Genomic DNA, 23,772 nt, shown 5'->3' on the forward strand with positions numbered 1-23,772 from the left:
GACCACATTACCCTTCACCAGACTTAATGCAAACTGGGTCATCAATGCAAATGTAAGGCACAAAGCTATGAAACTCCTAGAAGATAGTGTAGGAGAAAACTAAGATGACCTTGGGTATAGTTAATGGCTTTTTAGATGCAATATCAAAGGCATGATCCATGAAAGAAAGAATTGACAAGCTGGATGGACTTCATTAAAATTAAATGCTCTGGGAAGATGATGTCAATAGAATGAGAAGGCAAGCTTCAGACAGGGAGAAAATATTTTCAAAAGACACATCTGATCAAGGGCTGTTATCCAAAATAAATCAAAAACCCTTTACACTCAGCAATAGAGAACAAATGACAAACAGACAATAAAAAAAAAAAAAAATGAGAAAAAAATGGACCAGAGACCTGAACAGATACCTCAGCAAAAGAAGATATACAGATGGCAAGTAAACATATGAAAAGATGCTTTATATCATTTGTCTTCAGGGAAGTGTAAGTCAAAACAACAGTGAGATACTGCTACATACCTTTAGAAGGGCTGGCGAGGAGGTGGAGCAACAGGAACTCTCATCACTGTTGATGGAATACAAATGGTAGAGTCACTTTGGAATCCACTTTGGATGTTTCTTATAAAACTAAACATATTTTACCGTATGACCCAACAATGATACCCCTTGGTATTTACCCAAGGAAGCTGAAAACTTATATCCACACAAAACCCTGCATGCAGATGTTTCTAGCAGCTTTAGTAGTTATTGCTAAAACTTGGAAGCAACCAAGATGTCCTCCAGTAGGTGATGGATAAATAAACTGTGGTCCACCCTGACAGTGCAGTATTCTTTAGCACTAAAAAGAAACCAGCTTTGAAGCCATGAAAAGACATGGAAGAACCCAAATGCATACTTAGCCGTATGCGTGAAAGAAGCCAGTCCCGAAGGGCTGCATGCTGTGCCATGTGATTCCAGCTACCAAATGTTCTGGAAAAGGCAGACCTATGGAAACAACAGGCAGACGGGTGGTTGCCAGGGGTGGAGAAGGGGAGATGGATAGGCAGAGCACAGAGTTTTTAGGGTAGTGAATTGTTCTGTGTGATACTGTCAAGGCAGATACAAGTCTTTGTCCATTTGTCCAAACCCACAGGCCGTACAGCACCACGAGTGGGTCCTGATGTGACCTGTGGACTCTGGGTGATGTTGACGGGCCCAGGCAGGGCCATGGGTCATAGCGAAGGTCCTGCTCTATTGAGGAGTATTGATGATGGGGGAGGCTGTGCATGTGCGGGGTCAGGGTAAATGGCAACTCTCTGTTCCCTCCCCTCAATTTTGTTCTAAACCTAAAACTGCTCTAAGAAACACTCTTGAGGAAAAAAAGAATCCCGGCCCTCACGTGTCCATGGGCGACTGAGTTAGTGACCTGAGAACCTGTGAGAGGGCAGGGTCATCTGAGCAGAGATCCATGTGGACTTGGGGAGGAACCAAGAGGGGGCCTGAGGGGAGAGGCTGGGGTGGACGCTGTTCACCGGGTCAGGTGTGTCAGGCTGCAATCGGGTTCATGTCTCTGGTGTGTGCCCTCATAGGAGTGGATCGCGGTGAACTGAGGAGCCCCTGAGCCCTGTGTCGCTGGGAGTGCGATGGAGTCACATCGCCCACTCCAGACCCAAGCGGAGCAACGGGAACCCTGGGTCCCACAGGCCTGGCACACAGTAGGCGCTCAGCTTGTGTTCACTTAAGCGGCACAGTTGTGGACGTGTGTATGCCCTGCAGTGCCCAGTCCCCCAGGCGTGGGCTCCCCAGGAAAGGGTGGGTCCGCCTGCTGCAGGGAGCGCAGAAAGGCAGGCAGGGGACAGGAGCCCCTCCTGCGGCACCCCTCAAAGGCTGCAGCTGCTCCAGTGGGAGGCGGGGGCCCAGCTGGCCCCCCACCCCCTAATCAGCCTGTCAGCACTGAGGAGCTGGCAGGAGCTCCCATCAGCACTATGCTGGTGGCTGGATTTGGAGGGAGTCCAAGCCACCTGGCTCCCCTTGGCCTGGGGTGCGGGTGCCGTGGGAGTGCAGGGTCTCACGGACCCCCACCCTCCTTTCTGTGTCCCCCTTCTTACAACACAGCATCCTCAAGGGGGAGAGCCCAAGCAAGTGGGTTCAGAGTGTAGGCTTGGGACCAGTCTTGTAGACAGGGTCAGGCTGCGTGAATGGTAAACAGTGTGGACGGACAGTGGGCAGGAGGGGTGCTTGACTGTGTGTTCTGTGGCCGTGCAGGGCCGTGACTGTGTGGAGGGCATGTGTCTGAGTGTGGAAGCGGGCGTGAGGAGTTCGTGCACTGTGACCAGTGAAGCGGATGCAGCCGATGGTGCAGGCGGGGGAGAGCACACTGCGTGTGGGCAGCACCTGAGGGTTTGGGCCCCACTACCCCGTGTGTTGTGCTCAGACCCTCAGTAACTTTTAGGTCCCAGTACCATCTGCTGTCCCCCGTCCTGCAGTCTATCCCAGCACCTCCCCAGCTCATGGGTTTTCTGACCCCATCACCCCTCCGCCCCCCTCCCCAGCTGCAGGGAGGGCGGGCTCCTCTGTCTCAGGAAAGGACGCTCCTGGAAGCTTCTGCTGCCTTGGGCTTTCATGGGTATTGATGAATGGCTTCCCTGAGGTGACCTCGGGAGGGGCCAGTGCTCTTCTGACCCCATTTACAGAGGAAGGCACGAGGCTCAGAGGGGTTCGGGGACTTTCTGGGGCCTGAGGTGTCCCTCTGAGCCTCTGTCTAGAAGTCTGGCTGTGGCTGACAGAGAAGCCTTCAAAAGCCTGGCTTCAGGGCCCCAAATGGTCTGTCCCCACATCCCTGGCTATTTTCAGGGTTGGCCTGCTCCCTTCATCCCCATGCTGCCCTTGCTGATGGGCAGAGTCTCTGCAACACCCTGCCTTTGTGCCAGGCCTGGTACCTCCTCTTCGTTGCTTATCGGGCCATCACTATCTGCTGGCTGTTAACCTGGTGCCAGGACCTTTAATGCCCCTCTGGGGGCCTGAGACCCCTGAACCGGTGACCTGTCAATAGGAGGTGGAGGCCTGAGTGACAGGAGGTTGGTGGACCCTGGACAGTGAGGACCCCCTGCCCTTCCTTCCACAGCTGGTGGCTGAGTGCCCACCGCCAGGTGCTGGGCTTGTCCCTACAATCCACTATACACAGCAGGCTGCAGAGACCCGAGTGCAGCCTCCTGCTTCACCTTCCAGCTTCCACGTCTCCACTGAGGGCCTACATTGGGGCTAGAATGTGGCTTCCCTAAGCTTGGGGCTGGGAGTGCCACCAGGGCTCAAGGGGGCTGTTGCCACTGCTGGTCACAGCCTACGTAGTCTTCAGCGTTCAGAGGCCACCTTCCTGTGCCTCAGTTTCTTCTCATGTCAAAGCAAGACTCTTGGGAGGCTTAAGGGAGAGCATAGAGATAAAGTCCTGGTGGGCGTGCACACTCATTTCAGGTTCTGCACACAGACATCAGCCCTTGCTCCTGCCAGGCATTGTGCTGGGTGAGATGACTCAGATCCAGAAACTCAGGATACCTAGTGTGGCCAGGGTTTGTGTGACACAAAGAAACCCAGGGGCCATGGAGGGTCGGGGGTGGCCCCGACCGAGGCCGAGGTGATGGTGACCCAGGCCGAGGGATGAGGCAGAATTTGGCCAGTGGCTGGCACCCTGCCAGTGGGAGCTGCTGGGGTTCAGCATTGCCAGATGCGAACCATTGGAAAACATGCATTCATCTTCTTTCCAGAAACCCTTTCTTGGCCCTGCTGGGGCCACAGAAAAGGGCTGCCTGGTCATGCTTGAGGACTCCTGGGGCTGGCAGGCCTGGAAACAGACCACGAGCGCACAGCATGGCTAGTGCTGGAGTGAGTGGGTCCCTCCTGCTGTCCCCCTGGTGCCTGGCACAGAAATGCTGCTGCTGCTCATGATGATGATGGTGGTCACTCTTCTCTAGGCTCTTTATGAACTTGTCAGTCCTCAAAGCAGTCACATCTGAATGCCTGCACATTACAGATGGGGACCTGAGGCCCTGAGAGGCCAGTGACCTGCCCAGGGCCTGTAGTTGGCACACAGGCAGGGTTGTGGACTGGCTGGGGGAGGGGAGGGAGGGGCCGTGCCCTGTGGCCGGGGCATTGCGGGCCCTCACTGGGCCCCGAGGGGAGGCCCAGGTGGAGGAGTCCCTCAGAGGTGTCTGCTGCCCTGGCCTTGGGGTTGAGTGGAATGAGGAGCTGTTTGGCTCTCAGGCGCTTGCCGAGGCTGGAGTGGAGTCCGGCACACACTTGGACAGGCCTGCGGGAAGACAGGGAGACCATGGCTCAGAGGGGCTGCCAGGTGCCTAGACACGCAACCAAGGAGTCAGAGATGGAATCTGAACCCAGAATCGGCACACTGCGAAGCCCATGCAGCCCTGTGGGTCACAGGTGGGCTGCTTCCCGCTTTGCAAATGTCGACATGAAAGCCTCTACCATGTGGCCACAGGCTGGGTGGTGACTGTGTGAAGGCCCGGTGCTGGGCCCCACGTCTCAAGGGTCCAGTCCCCCTAGAGGGCCTGTGTGCACCTGTCTTACAGATGAGGACACTGAGGCCCTGAGAGGGGCCCGCACTGCCCTTCGGTAGCCAGAGTTCTGGCTGGCTCAGTCCCCAGGGTCTCAAGAGAAGCCAGGGATTACAAGATGCCTGGGGGATGGGCAAGGGATTCCCGGAATCCCCCATCCAGTGCTGCTGTGGCCTGGTGAGGGGCCCCTTGTCTGTGAGGGTGATGGTCAGAGATTAGCAGTAGGATGCCAAGCCTCTTCACACTTGTCCCTGTGCTGACAGCTGGGCCCTTGGAGGCACCGGAGCCTGGCAAGCTGGCCTCCACAGCTGTCTGGAAGGTGGGCTGGGTGTTGAGACAGGGCCACCTTGAAAGGTGAAGGGGCCCCACATAGCTTCTGCTTCAGGTAGCCGTGGAGACTGGCTATGCTGAGCCATTCTCTCCCCCCGGGGGTTGCTCCCTGCATGCACCGGAAGGTCACCAGGGCATGGATTGGGGCACATTACCAGGCAGGGTCATATGTCTGGCTTCCCTTCCTGGCTGCATGACCGTGGGCAAGTCCCTTCACCTCTCTGAGCCTTAGTTTCCCCTTCTGTAAAACAGGAGTCGTAATGAGTCCCCCGCCTCAGACTCAACTGGGGAGGTCTGCGCTGGGCAGCCAAGGCCCAGGCTTTGGGGGCGGCCCAGGCAGGGGGTTCGTCCCCAGCTCTGCATCTTACAGGCTGTGTAGCCTTGGAGAAGTCACTTTAGCTCTCAGTTTCTGCTGGGGACGGCAGCAGACCCTCGCTCAGAGGGCTTTCTCAGGACGCAGTGAGCAGGCAGGGCAAAGCCCCTGTAGCAGTGAGCGGAGGCTCTGGCCCAGGCTCCCGAGCAGAGTGTGCGCACCTCGACTCCGCCTGACGCTGCCGGGTGGCTGCCTGCGGGGAGCGGCGCCCGGCTGGTTCCGTCTGATGAGATATAAATAGCGGGCAATGTTTGCGAGCAAGGATCCGCCTCCCTCCCCAGCCGGCAGGGCAGCGAGGCTGACGAGCTGGTCGTGGGGACGGGAAGGGGACGGGAGCTCGTGAATAAATCATCACACGACCCGGGTTAGTGCCCCGGCCTCAAGGCGGCGGTGCAGTTAGCGCCTCAACAGGCGGAGAGGGTGACGCGTGCGGCTCGGCCCGGCGGCCCTGGTGTGCCTGGCGTCTGGAGCGCCCTCTCCTGGGGCCCGGTGAGCCTGCAGGGCGGCCCCACCCAGTCCCTGTCCCTGCCTGCTGCCTTCCCGGGTGGACTCCCGGGTCTCCGAAGGGACCCCACACCACCGACTGTCTGCCCACTGGGTCGAGCACTCGTGTCCTGGCTCTGGCAGCCCTCACTGGCTCAAGGACAGACAGGCCAGGCTGCGAGTGGAGCCTGGGCCAAGCCTGGCCCTCTCAGCCCTCCTGCTCCTCTTTGTGTTCAGGGGTTTGATTTTTTTTCTTTTGAACCAGGGCTGCTCCAGCTTAGCCAGCCCTGCCCCATTACCAGGGTGACCAGGCCAGCCGTCTCCTTCACCCCACAGCTGCAGCCAGGGTCAGGTGAGGGACTTCAGTGCATGCACATGCATGTAGCCTGAACATGTGTGCATGGCTGTGTCACACCTCCTACACACGTGTGTACACACAGCTCACACATACAGATACATGCATGCAAGAACAGACACATGGAGACTCACCCCAGGGTGTCTGGCCCTGGCGTGATGGAGGCACAGATGTGCCCTCATGAGGACACAGCCCAGGCCCCTTTGCTGATGTTCCCAGAGGAGCAGGGGTGTGTAGACGCTCACCGATCAGTGTGTGAGCTTTGTTTCTCATGCCCTGGTCTCTACATGAGCGCCACCTCTGGCCACGCAGCTGTGCGATGAACTACAGCACCCAGTCTCCCGGCCCCTGCAGCCTCCAGCTCCCACAGCCCCTGCTTCCAGCACTGTCCTTCTCTGGTCACCTCCCAAGTAAACTGCCTGCTCCCAAACCCTCCACTCTAGATCTGTTTCTGGGGAAACAAACTGGGGCCACGTGCATGCACACCCTGACGCTCCTGGAGTCACATGCACCCACACCCCAGGCCGTCTGTCCACGCAGGACGTGTACACATGCGTGTGCATACCTTTGTGTGCTGGACTGGGGTCTGGGCACTGTGCGTAGACTAACAGGCAGGCAGTAGAACTGGGTCCCTTTCACAGATTTGGAAATGAGGCAAGGGTTAGTCATATAAACACACAGCTCAGAGGTAGAGGAGGGCAGGCTGGAGCCGGCGAGGCTGGGACCGTGTGCAGGAGGATTCCCCAGCCCCAGCCGCTGGCAGTGCTGATGGTTCAGATGAAGGTAGGAGCAGCCTCCCCATCCCTTGGCTTCTGGTCATGTGCTCCAGCCCCTGGGTATGCACGACCTCTCCAGGATGCCCAGCCTGAAGATGGCACTGACTAACCTGTAGACTTGGGGCAGGGTCTCTCTGACCCTGTTGCTTCCTCTTGGGGCAGAGTCTCAGGATTGTTGAAAGGTGCACACAGTTGGTGCTAAATAAAAGTTCCAGGTAGGAGAAAGCTTTTCCTGGGGCTCTCAGTGGCCACCCTTCCTGCTCTTGGGGAAACCGCCCCCACAATCTACCTCATCTTCCTGGGCACAGGCTCAGAGAGGGTCAGTGGCTCAAGGCCACACAGCACAGCTGGGCCTAATATGGTCCAGACGCCAGGCCCCTGTCCCCTAGTCTTGGGCTCTCTGCAGCCCCTGCCTTCCCACAGTACTGGTTTGCCATGAAGGAGAAGCAGCCAGGGAAAGCTTCCTGTAGGAGGCAGTCCTGAGCCCCTTGGAGAAAACTGTGGTTTTTCCTGGAGACATCGGGGCCAGACATGTGGTCAGTGCCTGAGTCTTGGTTTCCATGGCCCTGAATCTGGACTCCAGTGATTCCTACCCAGCTCTGGTGTACCAGCTGTGTGACCCTGGGCATGGTGTTCACCCTCTCTTAGCCCGAGTCTGTTGTGACTATCCAAAGGAACCATAGTGTGAGTGGAAGTAGCACGTGTCACAGTGTCCACGTGGGTGCACAGTTCCAGTTGTTAGGGTTGGAAAAGCGTCTGTGGCGGAAGCCAGTGTGAGGCTGTGTGGGTCAGAGGGTCAGATGCCCTCTAGCTTGCTGCCTTCCCACCCTGAGCCTCAGTCTCCTCGAGCAAGGCAGGATGTGGGAGTGTTTCCTCCAAAAGCCATTTCTGGGGCATGGATTGTTCTTACTGCTGGCAGATGAGAAAGAGGAGGCTTGGGTGCCCCAGCACACGCAGCTCTAGCCCCGCTGCCTCCCTCCAGTTCCCTGAGCACAGGGAGTGACATCCCAGCCTCAAGGGCTTTGTCCTAGCTCATATTTCCAAGAATGCTGCTGTCTCCTCCTGCAGGCCTCAAGTCCCATGTCGTCCCCTCAGAGGTCTTCCTGTGCCCATTCTGCTTCGGGTATGACTCTATTCTTTCCTCTCCAGCGTGGTTTTTGTCTGCCTTGCCCCCACGCAATCTTGGGCCTGAGCACCACATCTGCATGCAGTGGAGGCCCAGGCAGCGTCTGCCGAGTGAGTGAATGCCCTGTCCATCGAGCAGGTGGAGGCCCAAGGCCTCGGTTCTGCTCCTGGAGCCCAGCTCTCCAGAGGATCCTGGGTGGAATGATGGGTCGTCCAGAAGCCCACCCTGTTCCTGGACTCCTGATCTCAGAGCACAGCCTCAGGCCCATCCCAGGGTGAACCCTGGACCTCAGAGGTCTGTCAGGCCTTCCTGGTGAATCTTCTGTTCCCAAAATAAAGCCAGATTTACAAGATGAGGACAGGGAGAAGAGGGAAGCTGAGAAAACAACTGTCCCTCTGCTCCCCTAGCAAGCGTCCAGGTCCATGGGGCACTGAGGCCGGGAGTCAGGCTGTGTCCTGCCTGACCTTTGGCTGGAAGGCCTCACACTGCGCCCAGCCTGCCGTGAAGCAAGGTGGCCCTCGGTCAGGAGGGCTCCTTAGAGAGGAGGTGGCTGGACGCAGAGGGACAGAGGCCAGGTCGTGGGTGCGGGGCTTGGATCTGCTGCACAAGGCCTGCTGATGGTGGACACAATGCTTCTTTCTGCAACTTACTTCCTCCTTGCTCAAAGACATGTGGGCCATCTCACCTGGACTGTTCTTGGGTGCAGTGCCAGGCACTCAGCAGAAGCTAGGCATTCGATTCCAGGGTTCTAAGAAATGTGCTGCCGGGATCTGGCAGGGAGCAGCAGGGGACCCAGGGAAATCTTGAAAGGCTTCGTAGAGGAGGCATCCTTGGAACTTGAAGGATGAAATGCAGAGCAGGGCTTTCTGAGGTGAGGGCCCAGCCCAGGCTGAGGCTCTGGGTGTGGACATTTCTGAGACATCCCCAACTGAGGATGGGAGGTTCACATTCCCACTGTGTCCTTTTCTCTTGTTGATTTATAAGAACCCTTTATATACTAAGTATATCAGCCCTTTCTATAGCAAACGTTATCATTTACCTTTCGTTTTGCTTATAATGCATTTTAATAAGCAATATCATGAATATTTTTATGGTGGCCAATTTTCCAACCTTTTGTTTCGTGGCCTTTCATGTCCCAGGGTGTTTCTTGTCCCTTTGTCTCAGGTCTCTGCTCTCCTGCGCACACTTAGAAAATGTTTTGAGAGTTAAATTGAAGATTGATAAATTACAGCTGTAAGGAAAACAGACACCACAGTGCCTTTGCTCACCGCATGGTCCCTCCCATCCTGTCTTTCTGCTCTCCCCTTCCTGCTTGGAGTGAAGTCCAGTCCAGGCCCTCCATGGAGGGACCTGTGACCCTCCCCCTTCGGGGCAAGTCAGAGGCTCAGAGATGTGGTGGTGGGAAGGCATGGGGGGACCAGCATATTTCCAGCTCCATGTACTAACCTGATGAAACCCATCATGACCACATGAAATAGATAACATTCTTCATCCCATCTCACTGGTGAGAAAACTGGGCTCAGAGAGTTATATGACTTGCTCAAGGTCATCCAGGAAGGGACAGAGACAAGAGTTGAATGCAAGCCATACTGCCTCTGGTTTTATACTTTCAGACTCTTCTCTGGCACCCCATTGCCCTTGGGGTCAAGTCCAAACTCACTAAAATGACGTGCAGGGCCTCTCAGGACCTCTGCTTCTACATGCATTGGTGTGAAGTGCTCAGGCACTCAGCACATCACCTCCCTGCTTCTAGGGTCTCTTTCTACACCCTGCTCAGCCCCAAATCTTTAGGATCCTGAACGCAGGTGCTGGAAGGGCCAGCCCCCTCGTGTGTAGTAGGAACAGAGTTCAGAGTTGGGCAAGCTTTGCCCAAGGCCCAGTGTGTGAGGAGCAGAGCCAATGGGCACCCTGCTCTCTGGACCCCAAGTGCTCCTGGCAGTGCTGTGGTCAGTCTCAGCTGGGCCCTCTCCAGGGAGTCCCCTGCCCCCCGACTGGGTCACACTCCTCCCCTGGCCTCCAAAGCCTCTGACCGTGCCTCTGATGCTGCCTGCTGTGGCTGCTACCTAGCTCGCTGTCTTCCTGCTTGATGAGGTGCCCCTTGTTGACAGACGCTGCTGGTCCATCACAGAGCCCCTGGTGCCCAGCTGAGTCCAGCAGTGAACGAGCCCTCAGGAAAGTTTGCCTCCCGGAGGGAGGTCCAGAGAGGGATGGGGGCCTGCCCTAGGTCACACAGTGACTTTGAGCAGAGCTGGGGGCCCCATGAGTAACCCAAGCCCAAGACGCCCCTGGCTCCACTTGGCCCCGGGACCCAAGGAGGCCCAGGGATGGGGCAGTCTATAATGGCCACTCTAGCAAAGGGCACCAGAAGCCTCTGTCCTCTGCTGCTTCCAGGGGCCTGGGGCCAAGGACACGCTGTCTCCCTCCTGCTCCCACTCCTTGTGGAAGGATGTTCTCAAGATAAAAATACCCTCGGAAGTATTTCCTGGTGCCTGGCATGACCTGTCTTCCACACTGGGGGCCAGAACTTCCTGCCCTGGCTTCACCTCGGGGCTCAGAGAGTGGACATTTATCCCTCCCGGCCACTTGGCTCAGCCTAGCCTTGTGGTCAGTGCATCCAGCCCCTGTCTCCAGGCTACAGAGTCTGAGGGGCCTGAGGGGTTGTGGTCGCTGTGGTTCCTGTAGCCGGCACTTACTGGGCACCCTTGCCAGAGATGACACCCCGGGCACAGAGCTGGGGGGTGGGGGCAGGGCGGCCAGACCCAACCCCTGCAGAGTTCAGGCTTCTCCTGTTTCAGTGCCTGTTGGGTGCGTCCTGAGAGCAACACACCAGGCCACACAGGAGGGTGTCATCCTCTTAGAACACTGGGATAGTCGGCATTTACTGTGCGTCTGCTGCACTGGACACCCTCTTTGTAGCCTCCCCGTTTTGCAGATGAGAAGCCTGAGGCCAGGGAAGTTCCCACTGGGAGCTAGGGGGTGATCAGGCCCTGAATGCTGGGCTGAGGCTTGCTGGTCCCTGAGCCCCACCCTACAGGGGAGGCTTTCATTGGTGAGGACGGTGACTGCGGTGGTGGTGCCTGGCTTGTGCCCAGTGCACTCCCCCCATGGCATTGGAGCACAGCTGAGCAGGAAGGGGAAGGGACCCGCCCCTGACTGACAGGACGGTCCTGGGGGAAAAGCGGAGGGCTCCCCTTGCTTGCTGGGAGGCCGAGGGACAGTCTCGCTGTTACGTCACGTCATCCCCGTCAGCTGAAGACCCTGCCCCTGCGCTGACCTTCCCTGTTGAGGACTAAGGACCCCCACCTCGGGAACATGTTTAGTGAACTTCCGAGGGTTGGGGGTCACATCTGTTTCATGGGCCGTGGCCACTGCAGGGGAAGACGGAGTGCTGGGTGGGTGTCAGATCCTGGGTTCTTGTCCCTGCTGCTCACTCTGTGTCTTTGTGACCCGGGGCAATTCCTTGCTCTGCTCGAAGGCTCCGCCTCCTCCTTGTGGAGCTGGTTTTGCTTCCCTCACAGGAGAAAGCCCGTTTTAGGGAGCAGGGAGGCAGAGGCTGAAAGAGCCCTGGGCAGGCAGGCCGAATGACACCAGGAAGTGGGAGGCAGGCGCTCCTCCATCTGCCCTCCCCGTGGCCGGGTGTTATCTCCCGGAGTTCCAGCTCTTGGTGACCTCGCTCTTCTCAGCCTCAGTTTTCCCTTCTATCCCTCAGGGTGGGCTGTGAAGATTGGAGTATCACTGAGGCCAGGAATCCAGCACCCAGGGCCAGACACAGTGGGTGTCCACTCCAGGAGAAGGACAAGAGGTCAGAGGCCCTGGAACTGGTCCTTGCTGTCAAAAGTCCTGCTGCCTGATGGGAGTCTGGGGTCGAGCCTCCATCGGTTTTAGAGGGGCCAATGGCAAGGCCCCTGGCTGCTGCTTTGGGAACCATGAGGGATGGGGAAGCAGGGGGCTGAGGGCTGGGTGTCTTGAGGTGAGCCCGGAGTGAAGGGAGACCAGCCAGGCCACCTCCTAAAAGCTCGAGCAGGTGCCCCGAGCCAGGAAGTGACTCAGCCAAGGTCATACAGCTGGTGGCATATGAGGAGAGGCAGAGTTGCTACTGAAACTGGGTTTGTATGCTTCTAAACCCACCACTGGTGCTGCCTCAGAAGGCTTGTGATGTGGGGCTGACTCACCACCAGTTCCCTTAATCCCAGCTGGAAGATCCAGCGTGACTGTGGACAACCGCCAGTGGTGGCTGCGAGAGAGTGGCCTGCATGGGCACCGTGGCCAGAGGACATCTCAGGTGGACTCGCCTCCAAAGACTCCCTGATGCCTCCTTCCCCCTGCTCACTGCCCTGACCTCAGTGGTTGGTGTGCTGAAGGCTCTGCAGGTATCCGGGTGCACAGGCTGCACCCTGAGGTCCTCAGTGGCCTGAGGAGAACCACCATGGTGCCCCTGTCTCTGCAGCAGGAGCAGCAGTGTCTCCAACTACATAGGGTTCCGATGTTGTGAGGCTTGCCTGAGTTGGTATCTGTGAAGCACCTACCAAGTGTCTGGCATGCAATAGGCATTCAGTAACTGTCAGTGGTCACTTTCTCTGGGGGCCCACATCATACTGCCTTTCTCTGGTTCTGAAGCATTGTTATGAACAGACTCACAGGGTCCTCCACCTTCCACAGGGTTCTGGGAAAGCAAGCAGAAATGGGGGTTTGTGTGGAAGTTTATAACTGTTGAGCTCCCCCCACCAAGGAGAATGGTAACTGTGCTCTATCAACTTCAGGGTCTTCCAGCCACTGAGGCCTCTCCAGCTGGTGGGGACATGGCAGCCACTGCCAGTGCAGCCTTGAAGATGGTCACTTGCTTGGTGAGCACCGTTACTTAGAGTTCCAGAGGTAAGATTGGGTCACAGATGTGCACCTGTCCACCCAGTCATCCTTCCATCCAGGCACTCATCTCTTTACCCCCCTGCCCATCCACCCATCCACCCACCTATGTGACCTCTCATCCACCCTCTATCCATCTTCCATCCAACTCTTTATCTACCTACCCAACCCATCCAGCCATCCTTCCATCCATTCACCTCCCCTGCCAGCTATCCAGTCACCCATTCATCCATCCATCCACCCCCCCACCTACCCATCCATAGATTCATCTGTTCATCTGTCCTTCCACTCATTCATCTATCCACTCAAACATCCATCCACCCACTCTGTCCATCCATCCATCCATCCGCTCAGTCCATCCACCCATCCACCAATCCACTCAAACATCCATCCACCCACTCATCTGTTCACCCAACTCATCCAGATGTTTCTCACCCACCTAACTGATCCACCCCTCTAGTCATCCTCCATCCATCCATCCACCTGTCAGCCCCGTTTATCCATCTACACGCTTGACCACCCACTGGTACATGTAACGGTCTCCTCATTCATTGATTCATCCATCTCCTCATCTATGCCTCTGTTCAGCAGCTTATTCCCTTGTCTTTGTCTGAGCAGCAAACATTTACTGGGTGCCTGCTCTGTTCCAGGCCTTCCTCAATCTCTCTGGACTTCTGAGATTGACCAGAGATGGGGCCAAGGCAAAACCAACTCTCACACAAGGTGGAAAAGCACCTTCTGGTCCTAACAGAAGAAGCCCAGGGCTGGAGAAATCTAAAAGGGCCTCAGGGAAGTGGTGGGCTCCCACTGGTTCCTAACCGATGGATTTCCAGCATTCCCATTAGCTGTGATTTGGAGACCGGACCATGTGGGGTGAGGGTCACCACAGGAACATCCATAAGCAGCTTGTTGCAGTGTCCAGATAGGAATGCCTGGACAGGAGGGGTCTGTGGGCAAGGAGTGGGTGGATGGCTTTGATCATTTAGGAGATAGGGCAAGGAGTGGGTGGATGGCTTTGATCATTTAGGAGATAAAATGCATAGGACCTGGGGGGGGGTGGATTTGGGGGCTGAAGAGGAGGGAGATGGCCAGGCCTGTTGCTGGGGTGACTGGGGAAATGGTTGGGCTACCCCCTGTTGGCTCTGCGGTGCTGGGAGGATGTGGGGGTGGTGGGCTAAGGGTTGGGAGTCCCTGCTGTGGAGCAGCCCAGAGGCCTGAGGAAGGCCCAGGCCTGAGGGGCCCTGCGAGCTTTAGTAGAGCAGGCACCCCAAGTGTGCTCTTTGGAGTGGGGAGCTGGTCCCTGGCTTGCCACTGCACAGGCAGAAAGACTGTATGTTGGTGGCTGGAAACTGGGCAGGTGGGCCTGGAAGTGGGGAGGCCCCAGGGACAGCTGAGCGTCAGCCAGGCCCATCACCAGTACACAGCTCTCCTCAGACCTCACATGGACCTTGCAGGGGCCCCACCCTGAAGGCCTGCACAGTGTTGACTCCAAATGTTTACAGCCTGAGGGTGACATCTGGGGTAGGACTGTGTCTGGGAAAGGTGGGCAGGCACAGGAGATGGCCATCATCACCCCAGACTGTAAGGGCAGAGGTGTTGGGCTCTCCCCAACCAGCCTTAGCCTGCTTACTGGACTCTGAGGTGCCAGCCTGCCCTCCCCACCCCAGGGATGCCCCTGTCCCACCTTTGCACCCTGAGTTGCTCCTGGCCCCAAGTCTGGCCCAGACCTCTTGCTCCCTCTTGACTGAGTGAGGGCACCCTTCTCAGAGCCTCCATCTCCCCACCTGCGGATGAAGGGTTGCATTTTTCAAGCCCTTGTGCTGAGTCAGATAGATAGTGTCTGGACTGGAAAAGAGGGCACGGCCACCACAGGCTGTAGAGAGAAAGTGCTCTGTGATGGATTAATGATGTCTGCCTTGGGGATGGACTGGGAAGGATGTGTTGGTAGGCTACATGCTGGCTTTCCCTGAGACAAGTGCTTTGTAAGGATTCTTCCAGTTGACCACGGACTTGTAAGGACTTGACCATGAGGTAGTGAGTGCTCCTTCTCTGGGTTCCAAGCAGGGCCTGAATGGCCATAGATCAGGGGTGCTGGTGAGGGTCTTGCCTCTGCTTTTGTGTGCTGAGAGAGGGGCTATTTGTGTCCTATCACCATGTGGCATTGCAGGGACCCTGAGGACTGAGGCTAGGAATACAGTGTCATGTCCACAATCTGGCCTTGGGGCCTGGACGAGATAAAGAGATGGGGAGTTGAGTTCTCTTCAACCCCCCACCCTAGGTACTCACTTATGAAAGGCTATGTGACCCTGGGTAAATGACTCAAGCTTTCTGAGCTTCAGTTTCCTCACCCAGAAAGTCAAAAGAAGCGATCACATGAGCTGTTTGAGCTCTTAGTGCCTGGCAGGTAGTAAGTGCCTGACAAATACTAATCACTCTGTTCACACCTCTGAAGGGGTCCTGCCACCTGGGAAGCTCCCAGGGAGGGGGACATTGAGCGCCTCCTCAGTGATCCCTCTATTGACCCAACTAGTCAGTGCTTTCTTGGCTTCACCCCGGTCTCCTCTCAGATGCTGCAGAAACCTGAGGCCCAGAGCCTCAGGGGACCTGGCAGAGGGTGGCCCACTCCATCCGGAGGCACCTCCTGATGACTCGGCCCCACCGGTAGTCATGTGTTAGCTGCCTGCCTAAAAGCTCCCAGCCCAGTCCCTGCTGGTACACTGAGCCTTCTGGGTGCCAGAGCCTCTGTGTGTGGGTGCTGTGGCCGGCGGGCATGCCGGCTCTGGAGACGCTGGGATCAGGACAGGTTTGCCTCCCCTTGGGGGTCTCTGGGTCCAGCCCACTGGGGGTGCCTCACACCCCACCTGCACTGTTGTAGTCACCTGTCCCGGCTCAGGTGGGAGATCCCAGTGCCTCCCCTTCCCCTCCTAGCAACATCTAGGATCCCCGCCAGTCAACCTGGGCTTCCAACTGCTGTGGTATTAACTATTGTTTTGTTATGTATCTCATCCTGGCCCACGAGGTGTTTTGTGACCGGAACAATTCTCAGCCTCAGTTTTCCCACTTATAAAATGGAGAGCAAGCCTCCTAGCTTGCTAAGGCCTCTTCCAGCAAAGCAAATCTAGCTTCCTGTCTGTCTAATCTAACCATATGCACCCGTTGAGCAGGAGCCAGATAGGCCTGTACTTCCCTTGTTGAGGATATTGTCCCACTTTTCTTTTTTTTGGCCATGCCCTACAACTTTTGGGATGTTAGTTCCCAGACCAGAGACGGGATCCAACTCAGGTCCCTTGCAGTGGAAGTGCAGAATCCTAGCAACTAGACCTCCAGGGACATCCCCCACATTTCTTAAACCAAGCCCTTAAAGACCACAGAGCCCTGCACCCTTGCCTTCTGCGTATGGAGGGTCCCTGGATATTTGGTAAGTTTGTGGTGCCAGGGCTCCTACTGTGGGTCCTTTTTTCAGCCGTTCTTTGTGGTGGTGTGTTCACCAAGTGCCTGCGAGGACTTCCTACACCCCTGGCATCTCAGGCACACATGTACACACAGAGCTGTCTGCTGTGTCTCTGCTCCTTGGCTTCCGGGGGTCTTTGCCTGGGTGACTTTGCTCCAAGTACCAGTTTCCAGCTCTGAATAGTGGGGGAGTGGCTGTGAATGTGGCCTGTGGATTTTCTCTATGGTTTTAGGAGAAACATCAATAGAATAGGTCTGGGTGGGGCATAGGCACCCAGCCCAGGCAGAGATGCCAGTGGTCACTGTGACACCCGCCACCTGCCTGGGAGCTGGCCAAGTCACAGACTCCATGTGAGGCTGCCCAGCTGCTGGGAACAGTCGTGCCAGTTTGGGCTCTCCTGGCCTTTGATTCTTTTGATTCTGTCCCCATTACAGGCCTCAAGCTGCTCAGAGCCTTACCCAAAGCAGCCGTGATCTGCTGGACATCCCACAAGTCCTCCTGGCCACACAGACCTGCCCCTTGCAATCCGGTGGCATGCTGCCGGCTTCTGGTCACCTCCGCTTGGAAGGCCCAGGAATCTTGGGCTGGGCTGTCTTCCAGGCACAGTCCCTGGGGTACCCCCACCACCAGCTCCTTGCCTGCTGGCCCAGGCAGAAGCAGTGCCCACCATTATAGCCTCGGGCCTCAGCTCCTCAGACCCAGGGTGAGGTAGTCAGCTGGAGCATCTGTACGGGAGAATGGCAGTGTGAGGAGAGCTGCTGCAGAGCCTGGGGTCCCCACACTGAGAGACCTTGTGTCAGACAGAAGTAGTTCTGAGTTCAGTTCTCCTGCTTAGTGGTTATGTGATTTTGGGAAAGTCACTTGACCTCTCTGAAACTCCATCCAGAGTGTAGAAATAGCCACAGTAGTTACCTGGGCTGCTGAGGAGTGACCCAGGAGTGTTTGCTGACGGGTCTGGCCTGCTCTCCCTGTGGATGGATGAGCTGGGAGCATTGTGTACTTGCCAGACCTGGGGATCGAGTGACACTGGCAACTGGACGGAGCCCGGAGGGGTCTGCAGCCTGGCTGGTTGAGTGGGCTCCACCTTCACCTTCTCCCAGGTGTTTGGAGCAGAGGTCAGAGGTGGTGCCCTCTCTGCAGCTCTGGCTGTACCCTGTCCCACAGACCAGGGCTGATCCCAACTTTGCCACCTCCTGGCTGTCACCTCCATTCTCTTCCTCATGGACCGGCTGCCCTGGGACCTTCTCTGGGGCCTCAGCATCTTAGTGCACTCAAGCGCTCCCAGGCTTGTCTGACTCTGACCTCGTGGTGTGACTGGTTTGTGGTTCGGGGAGGGGTGCATGGGGCCCATCAGTGCCCTGCTATGCCGTTCCCGCTTGGTGCCTGACAGCCACATGGCCTTAGTGCCCACCCATGGGGCCAAGTGGAGTTGGGATCTCCTGTCTACAGATGCTGCCCCAGAGCCAGCAGGGCCATGGGGAGGGGCGGCTACCTGTGCGTCTGGGGCCTGGATGCTTGCCCCCAGCAGTGAGAACAGGGTTTGTCTGGCCATGGGAACAGTGCCGTGGGGTGTGGCCTGGGACTGCCCAGTGTGCGAGTGTGTTTGCCAACCAGGTGCTGTGCTGAGTGGGCTGAGGATGAGGACTCTTCTGAGTGCTCCCCACATGCTCTTATTTAGAGCTGAGGAAGGCAGGGGTGGCAGAGGTCCCCAGGCTGAGGTCAGCAGTGAGTGACCCCCGGGGAGGCTGACTCATGGGCCCCCTTCTAGCCACCTTTGGTGATGGGGAGGCCACAGGCCTAGCTTATGGGCAGTGAGAATAGGCACCTGAGGGAGAGTGTGAGTGTCAGGAGGGTGGTGGGTCCAGCTTTGGGTGTCCATCAGGCCCAGGCCCAGGCCCAGGCCCCAAGAGTGAAACTGCTGTGAACAAACAGCAAACCCCTGTACTCAGGGAGCTGGTGGTCTCATGGTGGGATGGCTTGTGCAGGCCCGAGCAAGCTGTTGTTGTGGTCACTAGTGTTAGGAGGTCAGGGGGAATGTGTGGGAGTCAAGTGGGGTTCTGGGGGGTGTATAGTTTTCTCAGGCGTAGGGAGGCCCTGGGAGATGCCCCCGAGGCATCAAAGCCAGGGCTTGGAGGAGGGTGTCCAGGTGGGCCCCGGGGTGAGCAAGGGCAAGGCTGGAGACGATATGGACTGACTCCTGGTGGCTGCCATGAGCACTCGCACCAGGGTGGGAGCAGGAAGGCCAGCATGGTGGCTTTCAGGCTGGTCTTTGTGGGTGATTTCAAGGACTCAGGCCAGGAGGGTAGAAGAAGGAGATGGATCCTGAATCCTGAATATTTTGGAAAGCAGAGCCCTTGGTGGGAGAAAGGGGGACTGAGGAAGAACCCAGGGTTCTTGTCTGGAGCAGCTGAGAGGAAGGAGGAAGGCAAGGAGGTGGCTAAGATGGAAGGGAGGACCAGGAGCTGGTTGTGGGTGATTCTGGGTATCCGCAACCATGGCTGGGCCGGGGTCGGAAGCGTGGAGGTGGCGGAGGGGAGGGCGGCGGTTACCAGGCCAGCACCACCATCAGCCCTGCCTTCCTGTCTGTTGCAGGAGCTGCCCAACCCTGAGCCAGTCTGGGGTCGAGCGGGGTCCCGCTGCCCCCACCTCCTGGATGACTGCGTCCGGCCGCACAAACCCCTACAGCATCGTATCTTCAGAGGAGGACGGGCTGCACCTGGTGACCATGTCGGGCGCCAACGGCTTCGGCAATGGCAAGGTGCACACGCGGCGCCGGTGCCGGAATCGCTTCGTCAAGAAGAACGGCCAGTGCAACATCGAGTTCGCCAACATGGATGAGAAGTCGCAGCGCTACCTGGCGGACATGTTCACCACGTGCGTGGACATCCGCTGGCGCTACATGCTGCTCATCTTCTCGCTGGCCTTCCTCGCCTCCTGGTTGCTGTTCGGGGTCATCTTCTGGGTCATTGCGGTGGCCCACGGGGACCTGGAGCCCGCGGAGGCGCACGGGCGCACGCCGTGCGTGCTGCAGGTGCACGGCTTCATGGCGGCCTTCCTCTTCTCCATCGAGACGCAGACCACCATCGGCTACGGGCTGCGCTGCGTGACTGAGGAGTGCCCGGTGGCCGTGTTCATGGTGGTGGCGCAGTCTATCGTGGGCTGCATCATCGACTCCTTCATGATTGGCGCCATCATGGCCAAGATGGCGCGGCCCAAGAAGCGCGCACAGACGCTGCTCTTCAGCCACAATGCGGTGGTGGCGCTGCGTGACGGTAAGCTCTGCCTCATGTGGCGCGTGGGCAACCTACGCAAGAGCCACATCGTGGAGGCCCACGTGCGGGCCCAGCTCATCAAGCCCCGGGTCACGGAGGAGGGCGAGTACATCCCGCTGGACCAGATCGACATTGATGTCGGCTTTGACAAGGGCCTGGACCGCATCTTCCTGGTGTCTCCCATCACCATCCTGCACGAGATTGACGAGGCCAGCCCTCTGTTCGGCATCAGCCGGCAGGACCTGGAAACGGATGACTTCGAGATCGTGGTCATCCTGGAGGGCATGGTGGAGGCCACGGCCATGACCACGCAGGCCCGCAGCTCCTACCTGGCCAACGAGATCCTGTGGGGCCACCGCTTTGAGCCTGTCCTCTTTGAGGAGAAGAACCAGTACAAGATCGACTACTCGCATTTCCACAAGACATACGAGGTGCCATCCACGCCCCGCTGCAGTGCCAAGGACCTGGTGGAGAACAAGTTCCTGCTGCCAAGCACCAACTCCTTCTGTTACGAGAATGAGCTGGCCTTCCTGAGCCGTGACGAGGAGGACGAGGTGGACGGAGAGCAAGACAGCCTCGGCCCCCAGGCCAGGCGCGACTTTGACAGGCCGCAGGCCGGCACAGCCCTTGACCAGCGGCCTTACAGACGGGAGTCTGAGATCTGAGCTGCCGTCGGTCAGCCGAGGTGCAGCATCTGCCCCGCCAAGGAGAGGCCTGAGCCCCTCGAGGTCTCTGGGCCTGAGCGGGATGAGCTTGGGCCCTGGTTGCAGACTCAGTAGCGTTTTAGATGTTTTATGTTTCTTTACAACGCCTGTGAATGTTGGCAGGAGAGTGGGTGGTTTGTGCTGCCTCCGGGGCTGGGGCAGGCCCATGGGTGGGGAGGTGGCCTCTGGGCACTGGTCTGCAGGAGCCAGGGCCTTTTGCCTGAGGAGGGAGCTGCAGGCTGTCCAGAGACAGCTGACCAGCCACCCGACCTCTGCGGGCGAAGGCCAGTAGGCAGTAGGGCGCCTCACTGGTTTTTACCTTGGGGAGAAACACCAGTTTTGGCTTTCTCAATCTTAGTTTGAGTAAGACTGTTTACAAAAAAAAAAAAATTAACATGTGATTGATTTTTATAATTTGTTGGGGGGGTGGAAAGAAGGACAGTTAGAATTCTGTCTGCTAGGGTGCAAGCAGCTGAGTGGAGTTTCCAGCAAGTTCCCAATGCTGGGCAGGCCTCTCTTCCGTGAAGATAGCGCATGTGCCTGATGGTGCAGCCTGCAGGGTAGACATGGGGCTCACCCCCATTCTTTATGCTCACAAAGTGAATTGGATTTCGTTTGTGATGGCAATACCGAGACCATGTTAATGATCCTAATGGAAGCCTTCCAGTGTTACTGGGGTGGGGGCAAGGGCCAGGAAGAGTCTGGGAAGAACTTCCAAGTTTGACTCTGTGCCTCCGGTGAGGCGTGTCTCAGGGCCGGGATGGGACCTAACCCCCAGCCACCTCCCACCCTGACCTGCCGGGTTCTCCTGTTTCTCTCTTTCCTTTTCTGCCCAGCGGCCTCTACCCCTTCCCCAGAACTGTGGGGGTGGATGGCTCCATGGGAAGGAGAGCTGGGTTCCCCAACTCCAAGGAAGTGTTTCAGTCCCATCCCCACGGGGCCCCAGCATGAGTCGTGCCTTAGAGACCCTGGGAGTCTGGCTCCAATTGTCACTGTTTTTATTGGATTCACGCATCCTCTCCACAGCCCCCGACTCCACCATACTCCTCTGTCTGCAGAGGTTGGGCTGACCTGGCACCCCACCCTCCCAAGGCGAGCAGTGCAGGTGTGCCCGGGTGGGGCCCAGCCAGGCTGTGCCCTGATGCTGAACACACAGGAGTGCCCTAGGAAGGGTGAGCTTGTCAGCACACACCTCTGGGTCGGGTAGAGGCTTGGGTTCCTTGTTTGTCACTGGCTTTTGGCTCTGCCAGCCCAAGAGCTGCCCAGCACAGGCTTGTTCTTGGAGAAAGCAGCTGGCAGGGGCCAGGTGTCAGGATGGAGTCTGGCTCTTTCCTGGGACTGCTGAGAGCATTGTGCTCACATATGATTGGGCTATTCAGTCATTAGAGAGCAGGCATCTCCCCAGCCCACCTGCCCAGGTGCTGTGGGACAACTCATGACCAGGAGGTGCTAGGACTCCGGCCCCTCCCCTCCTCCCACCCTGAGGTGGCTGGAGGCTTGCCCCAAGGTCAGGGGCCATGCGGGGTCCTGGCACCAACTGTCCATTCCCACCCAGACAGCCCTGCTCTGGCCTCAGATCGCACCCTAACTTTCAGTCAGGAATAGTCAAAAGGGTCAATCCGAGGCAGATGGAAGCGGCCCTTCCGCTCAAGATCTACTGGATGGGCCTTTCTAATTCCCAGCCCTGAGCCCGGGCTTCTTCAGCCTTAGTCCTGGGGGGTGTGGAGTCCCCGCGGGACCCATGAGGGCAGCAGATGGCCCTGGTCGCTGGGGGCTGGCACATAAGCCTGCCGGGCCAGCCCTCACGCACCCCACCCAGGCCCCAGCTGTCTCGAGTGGCCTGGGGCACCTCCTCTCAGGCCTGTCCACCTCCCAGGCTCACGCTGGACGGCTCAGGCCACAGACTCTGCAGGGGGGCCACTCCGAGCTGCCTTTCATCTCTCACCAAAGGCAGATGCTGTGTTTTCAAACTCCACTATCTGCTTTTTGCCTCCTCTGTGTTTATTTATTTATTTATTGCTTGTGCTAAAGACCAAAATAGTCTTCCTCTTTAGTGCCCTTGAAGCAGGAGGGCAGATGGAGGAGCTGTGTGTGCAGAGGCAGGATCAGGTGGTCCCTGGGGTGTGTGTGCCTGTGTGTGGGGTATGGTGTGTGAACTCACTGGGTATTCAGTGCCATGTGCTGTGTGTGTGAGCACGTGTGTTGTGTGGGAGTCTGTGGGCACACGTGTAGGTCACATGTGGCCTGTGTGCTATACAGGTGGGTGTACAAACTTGCTCTGCCCCCGCCCCCTGGCAGTGGTATTTCCAAGAGGCTTCCTGGCAGCCTGGGCCTGGTGGTGCGGAGACTGGAGCTGCCCAAGGTGCCCTCTGCCCTGAGAAAGCAAGCTGCTTATGTGGAGAGGGGCCTGGAGCCAAGTGTGTGAGAGCCGAGGTGTGAATTCCCATGTTGAGTCATCTCATCCGTGTGCCGGTGAGGTGTGTCCAGTGATGGCTTTTCCTGGAAGTGCTCGAGTCTGTTCATGGGAGTGTCCTGCAAATGTGTGCCCACGACCATCTCCACGTGTGTGTGAATCCGCGCAGGTGGTGTCTGTGGATGATGCTACGTGTGTATTTACCCATGGGTCTGTTTGTATGTTTGTTGGTTAATATGTTTCCATGCTATGGGGCTGGGCACACAGCACTGAGGACGGACGCCAGCTGTGGTCCCACCAGCCCTCTGCCCTGATTCTGTCCACGTGGGCATGTAAGGAGCACGGGTGACAGGGTGAGACTTCTGTGCACGTTGGCACAAAGTGACCGCCACACAAGTGTGTGAGTGTGCCACCTCCAAAAGTGAGCATCTGTACATGACTGCATGTTAGGAGGCCCGGGTGCATCTGTCCACAAACACACATACATGCATGAGCCGGGCTCCGGCAGCAGAGCTGCACCTGCCTACCGAGGGTGGCATGTGTGTGTCTGCAGACCGCTCATGTTCGGTCAGGCACAGGTGTGTTTCTCAGAACATGGTGCCCCTGCCTGCCATACCTGCTGGTGCTGTGCCACCCAGTCCCTGCCCCCAGAGGGTCCCAGTGGGGGCAGGGGACCTGATGGGAAGGAGGCCCCTGCAAAGGTCAAATCGACGTCAAATATATTTTAAATGGTGAAACGAGGAGAATTTTCATGTTATTTTCAACACACAGCAGTGTCTGGAGATGCAGGCCAAGAGACTAGACCACACTACACTCATTTCAGCCTCCTGGAGCGGCACCGTGTGCAGACATGTGTTTAAAGGCCCTGCCTGGTATGGTGCACACTGCCCCTCATGTTGCCCCCCACCCCACCCAACACCCTGTGACTTGGGGGGCACTCCCCAGAGGCCGATGAGGGAGGACAGAGAGGACAGAAGCGGCCTCCTTGCAGACCCCTGCGTGCTCCTCAGGCTGTGACCTGGCCCAAGTGTGCCAGCCAGCCACCACAGCTGGGCCCTGGGCCCCTGCAGGGTCCTCCCCA

At 57.6% G+C, this 23,772-nt stretch overlaps 1 protein-coding gene across 5 annotated transcripts in view; it reads left to right on the plus strand.

Moving 5' to 3' along the window:
- The window catches only part of KCNJ12 (potassium inwardly rectifying channel subfamily J member 12), a 38,883-nt gene extending 15,452 nt beyond the window's left edge, over positions 1-23,431 (plus strand). For 2 of the 5 annotated variants that reach the window (XM_070479254.1, XM_020914212.2), the window contains exons 2-3: positions 12,749-12,860; positions 18,895-23,431. In XM_070479254.1, the coding sequence (XP_070335355.1) occupies positions 18,956-20,239 (1,284 nt within the window). In that variant the 5' untranslated portion in view covers positions 12,749-12,860; positions 18,895-18,955 and the 3' untranslated portion in view covers positions 20,240-23,431. Of the gene's footprint in view, positions 1-6,040; positions 6,084-11,713; positions 11,791-12,748; positions 12,861-13,501; positions 13,725-18,894 lie in introns of those variants that run through there. The other 3 variants (XM_070479253.1, XM_020914213.2, XM_020914211.2) reach the window with 3 other exon arrangements.
- The last annotated feature ends 341 nt before the right edge of the window (positions 23,432-23,772 follow it).

Source organism: Odocoileus virginianus, chromosome 17 (assembly GCF_023699985.2).
Source record: "Odocoileus virginianus isolate 20LAN1187 ecotype Illinois chromosome 17, Ovbor_1.2, whole genome shotgun sequence".
NCBI lineage: Eukaryota > Metazoa > Chordata > Mammalia > Artiodactyla > Cervidae > Odocoileus > Odocoileus virginianus.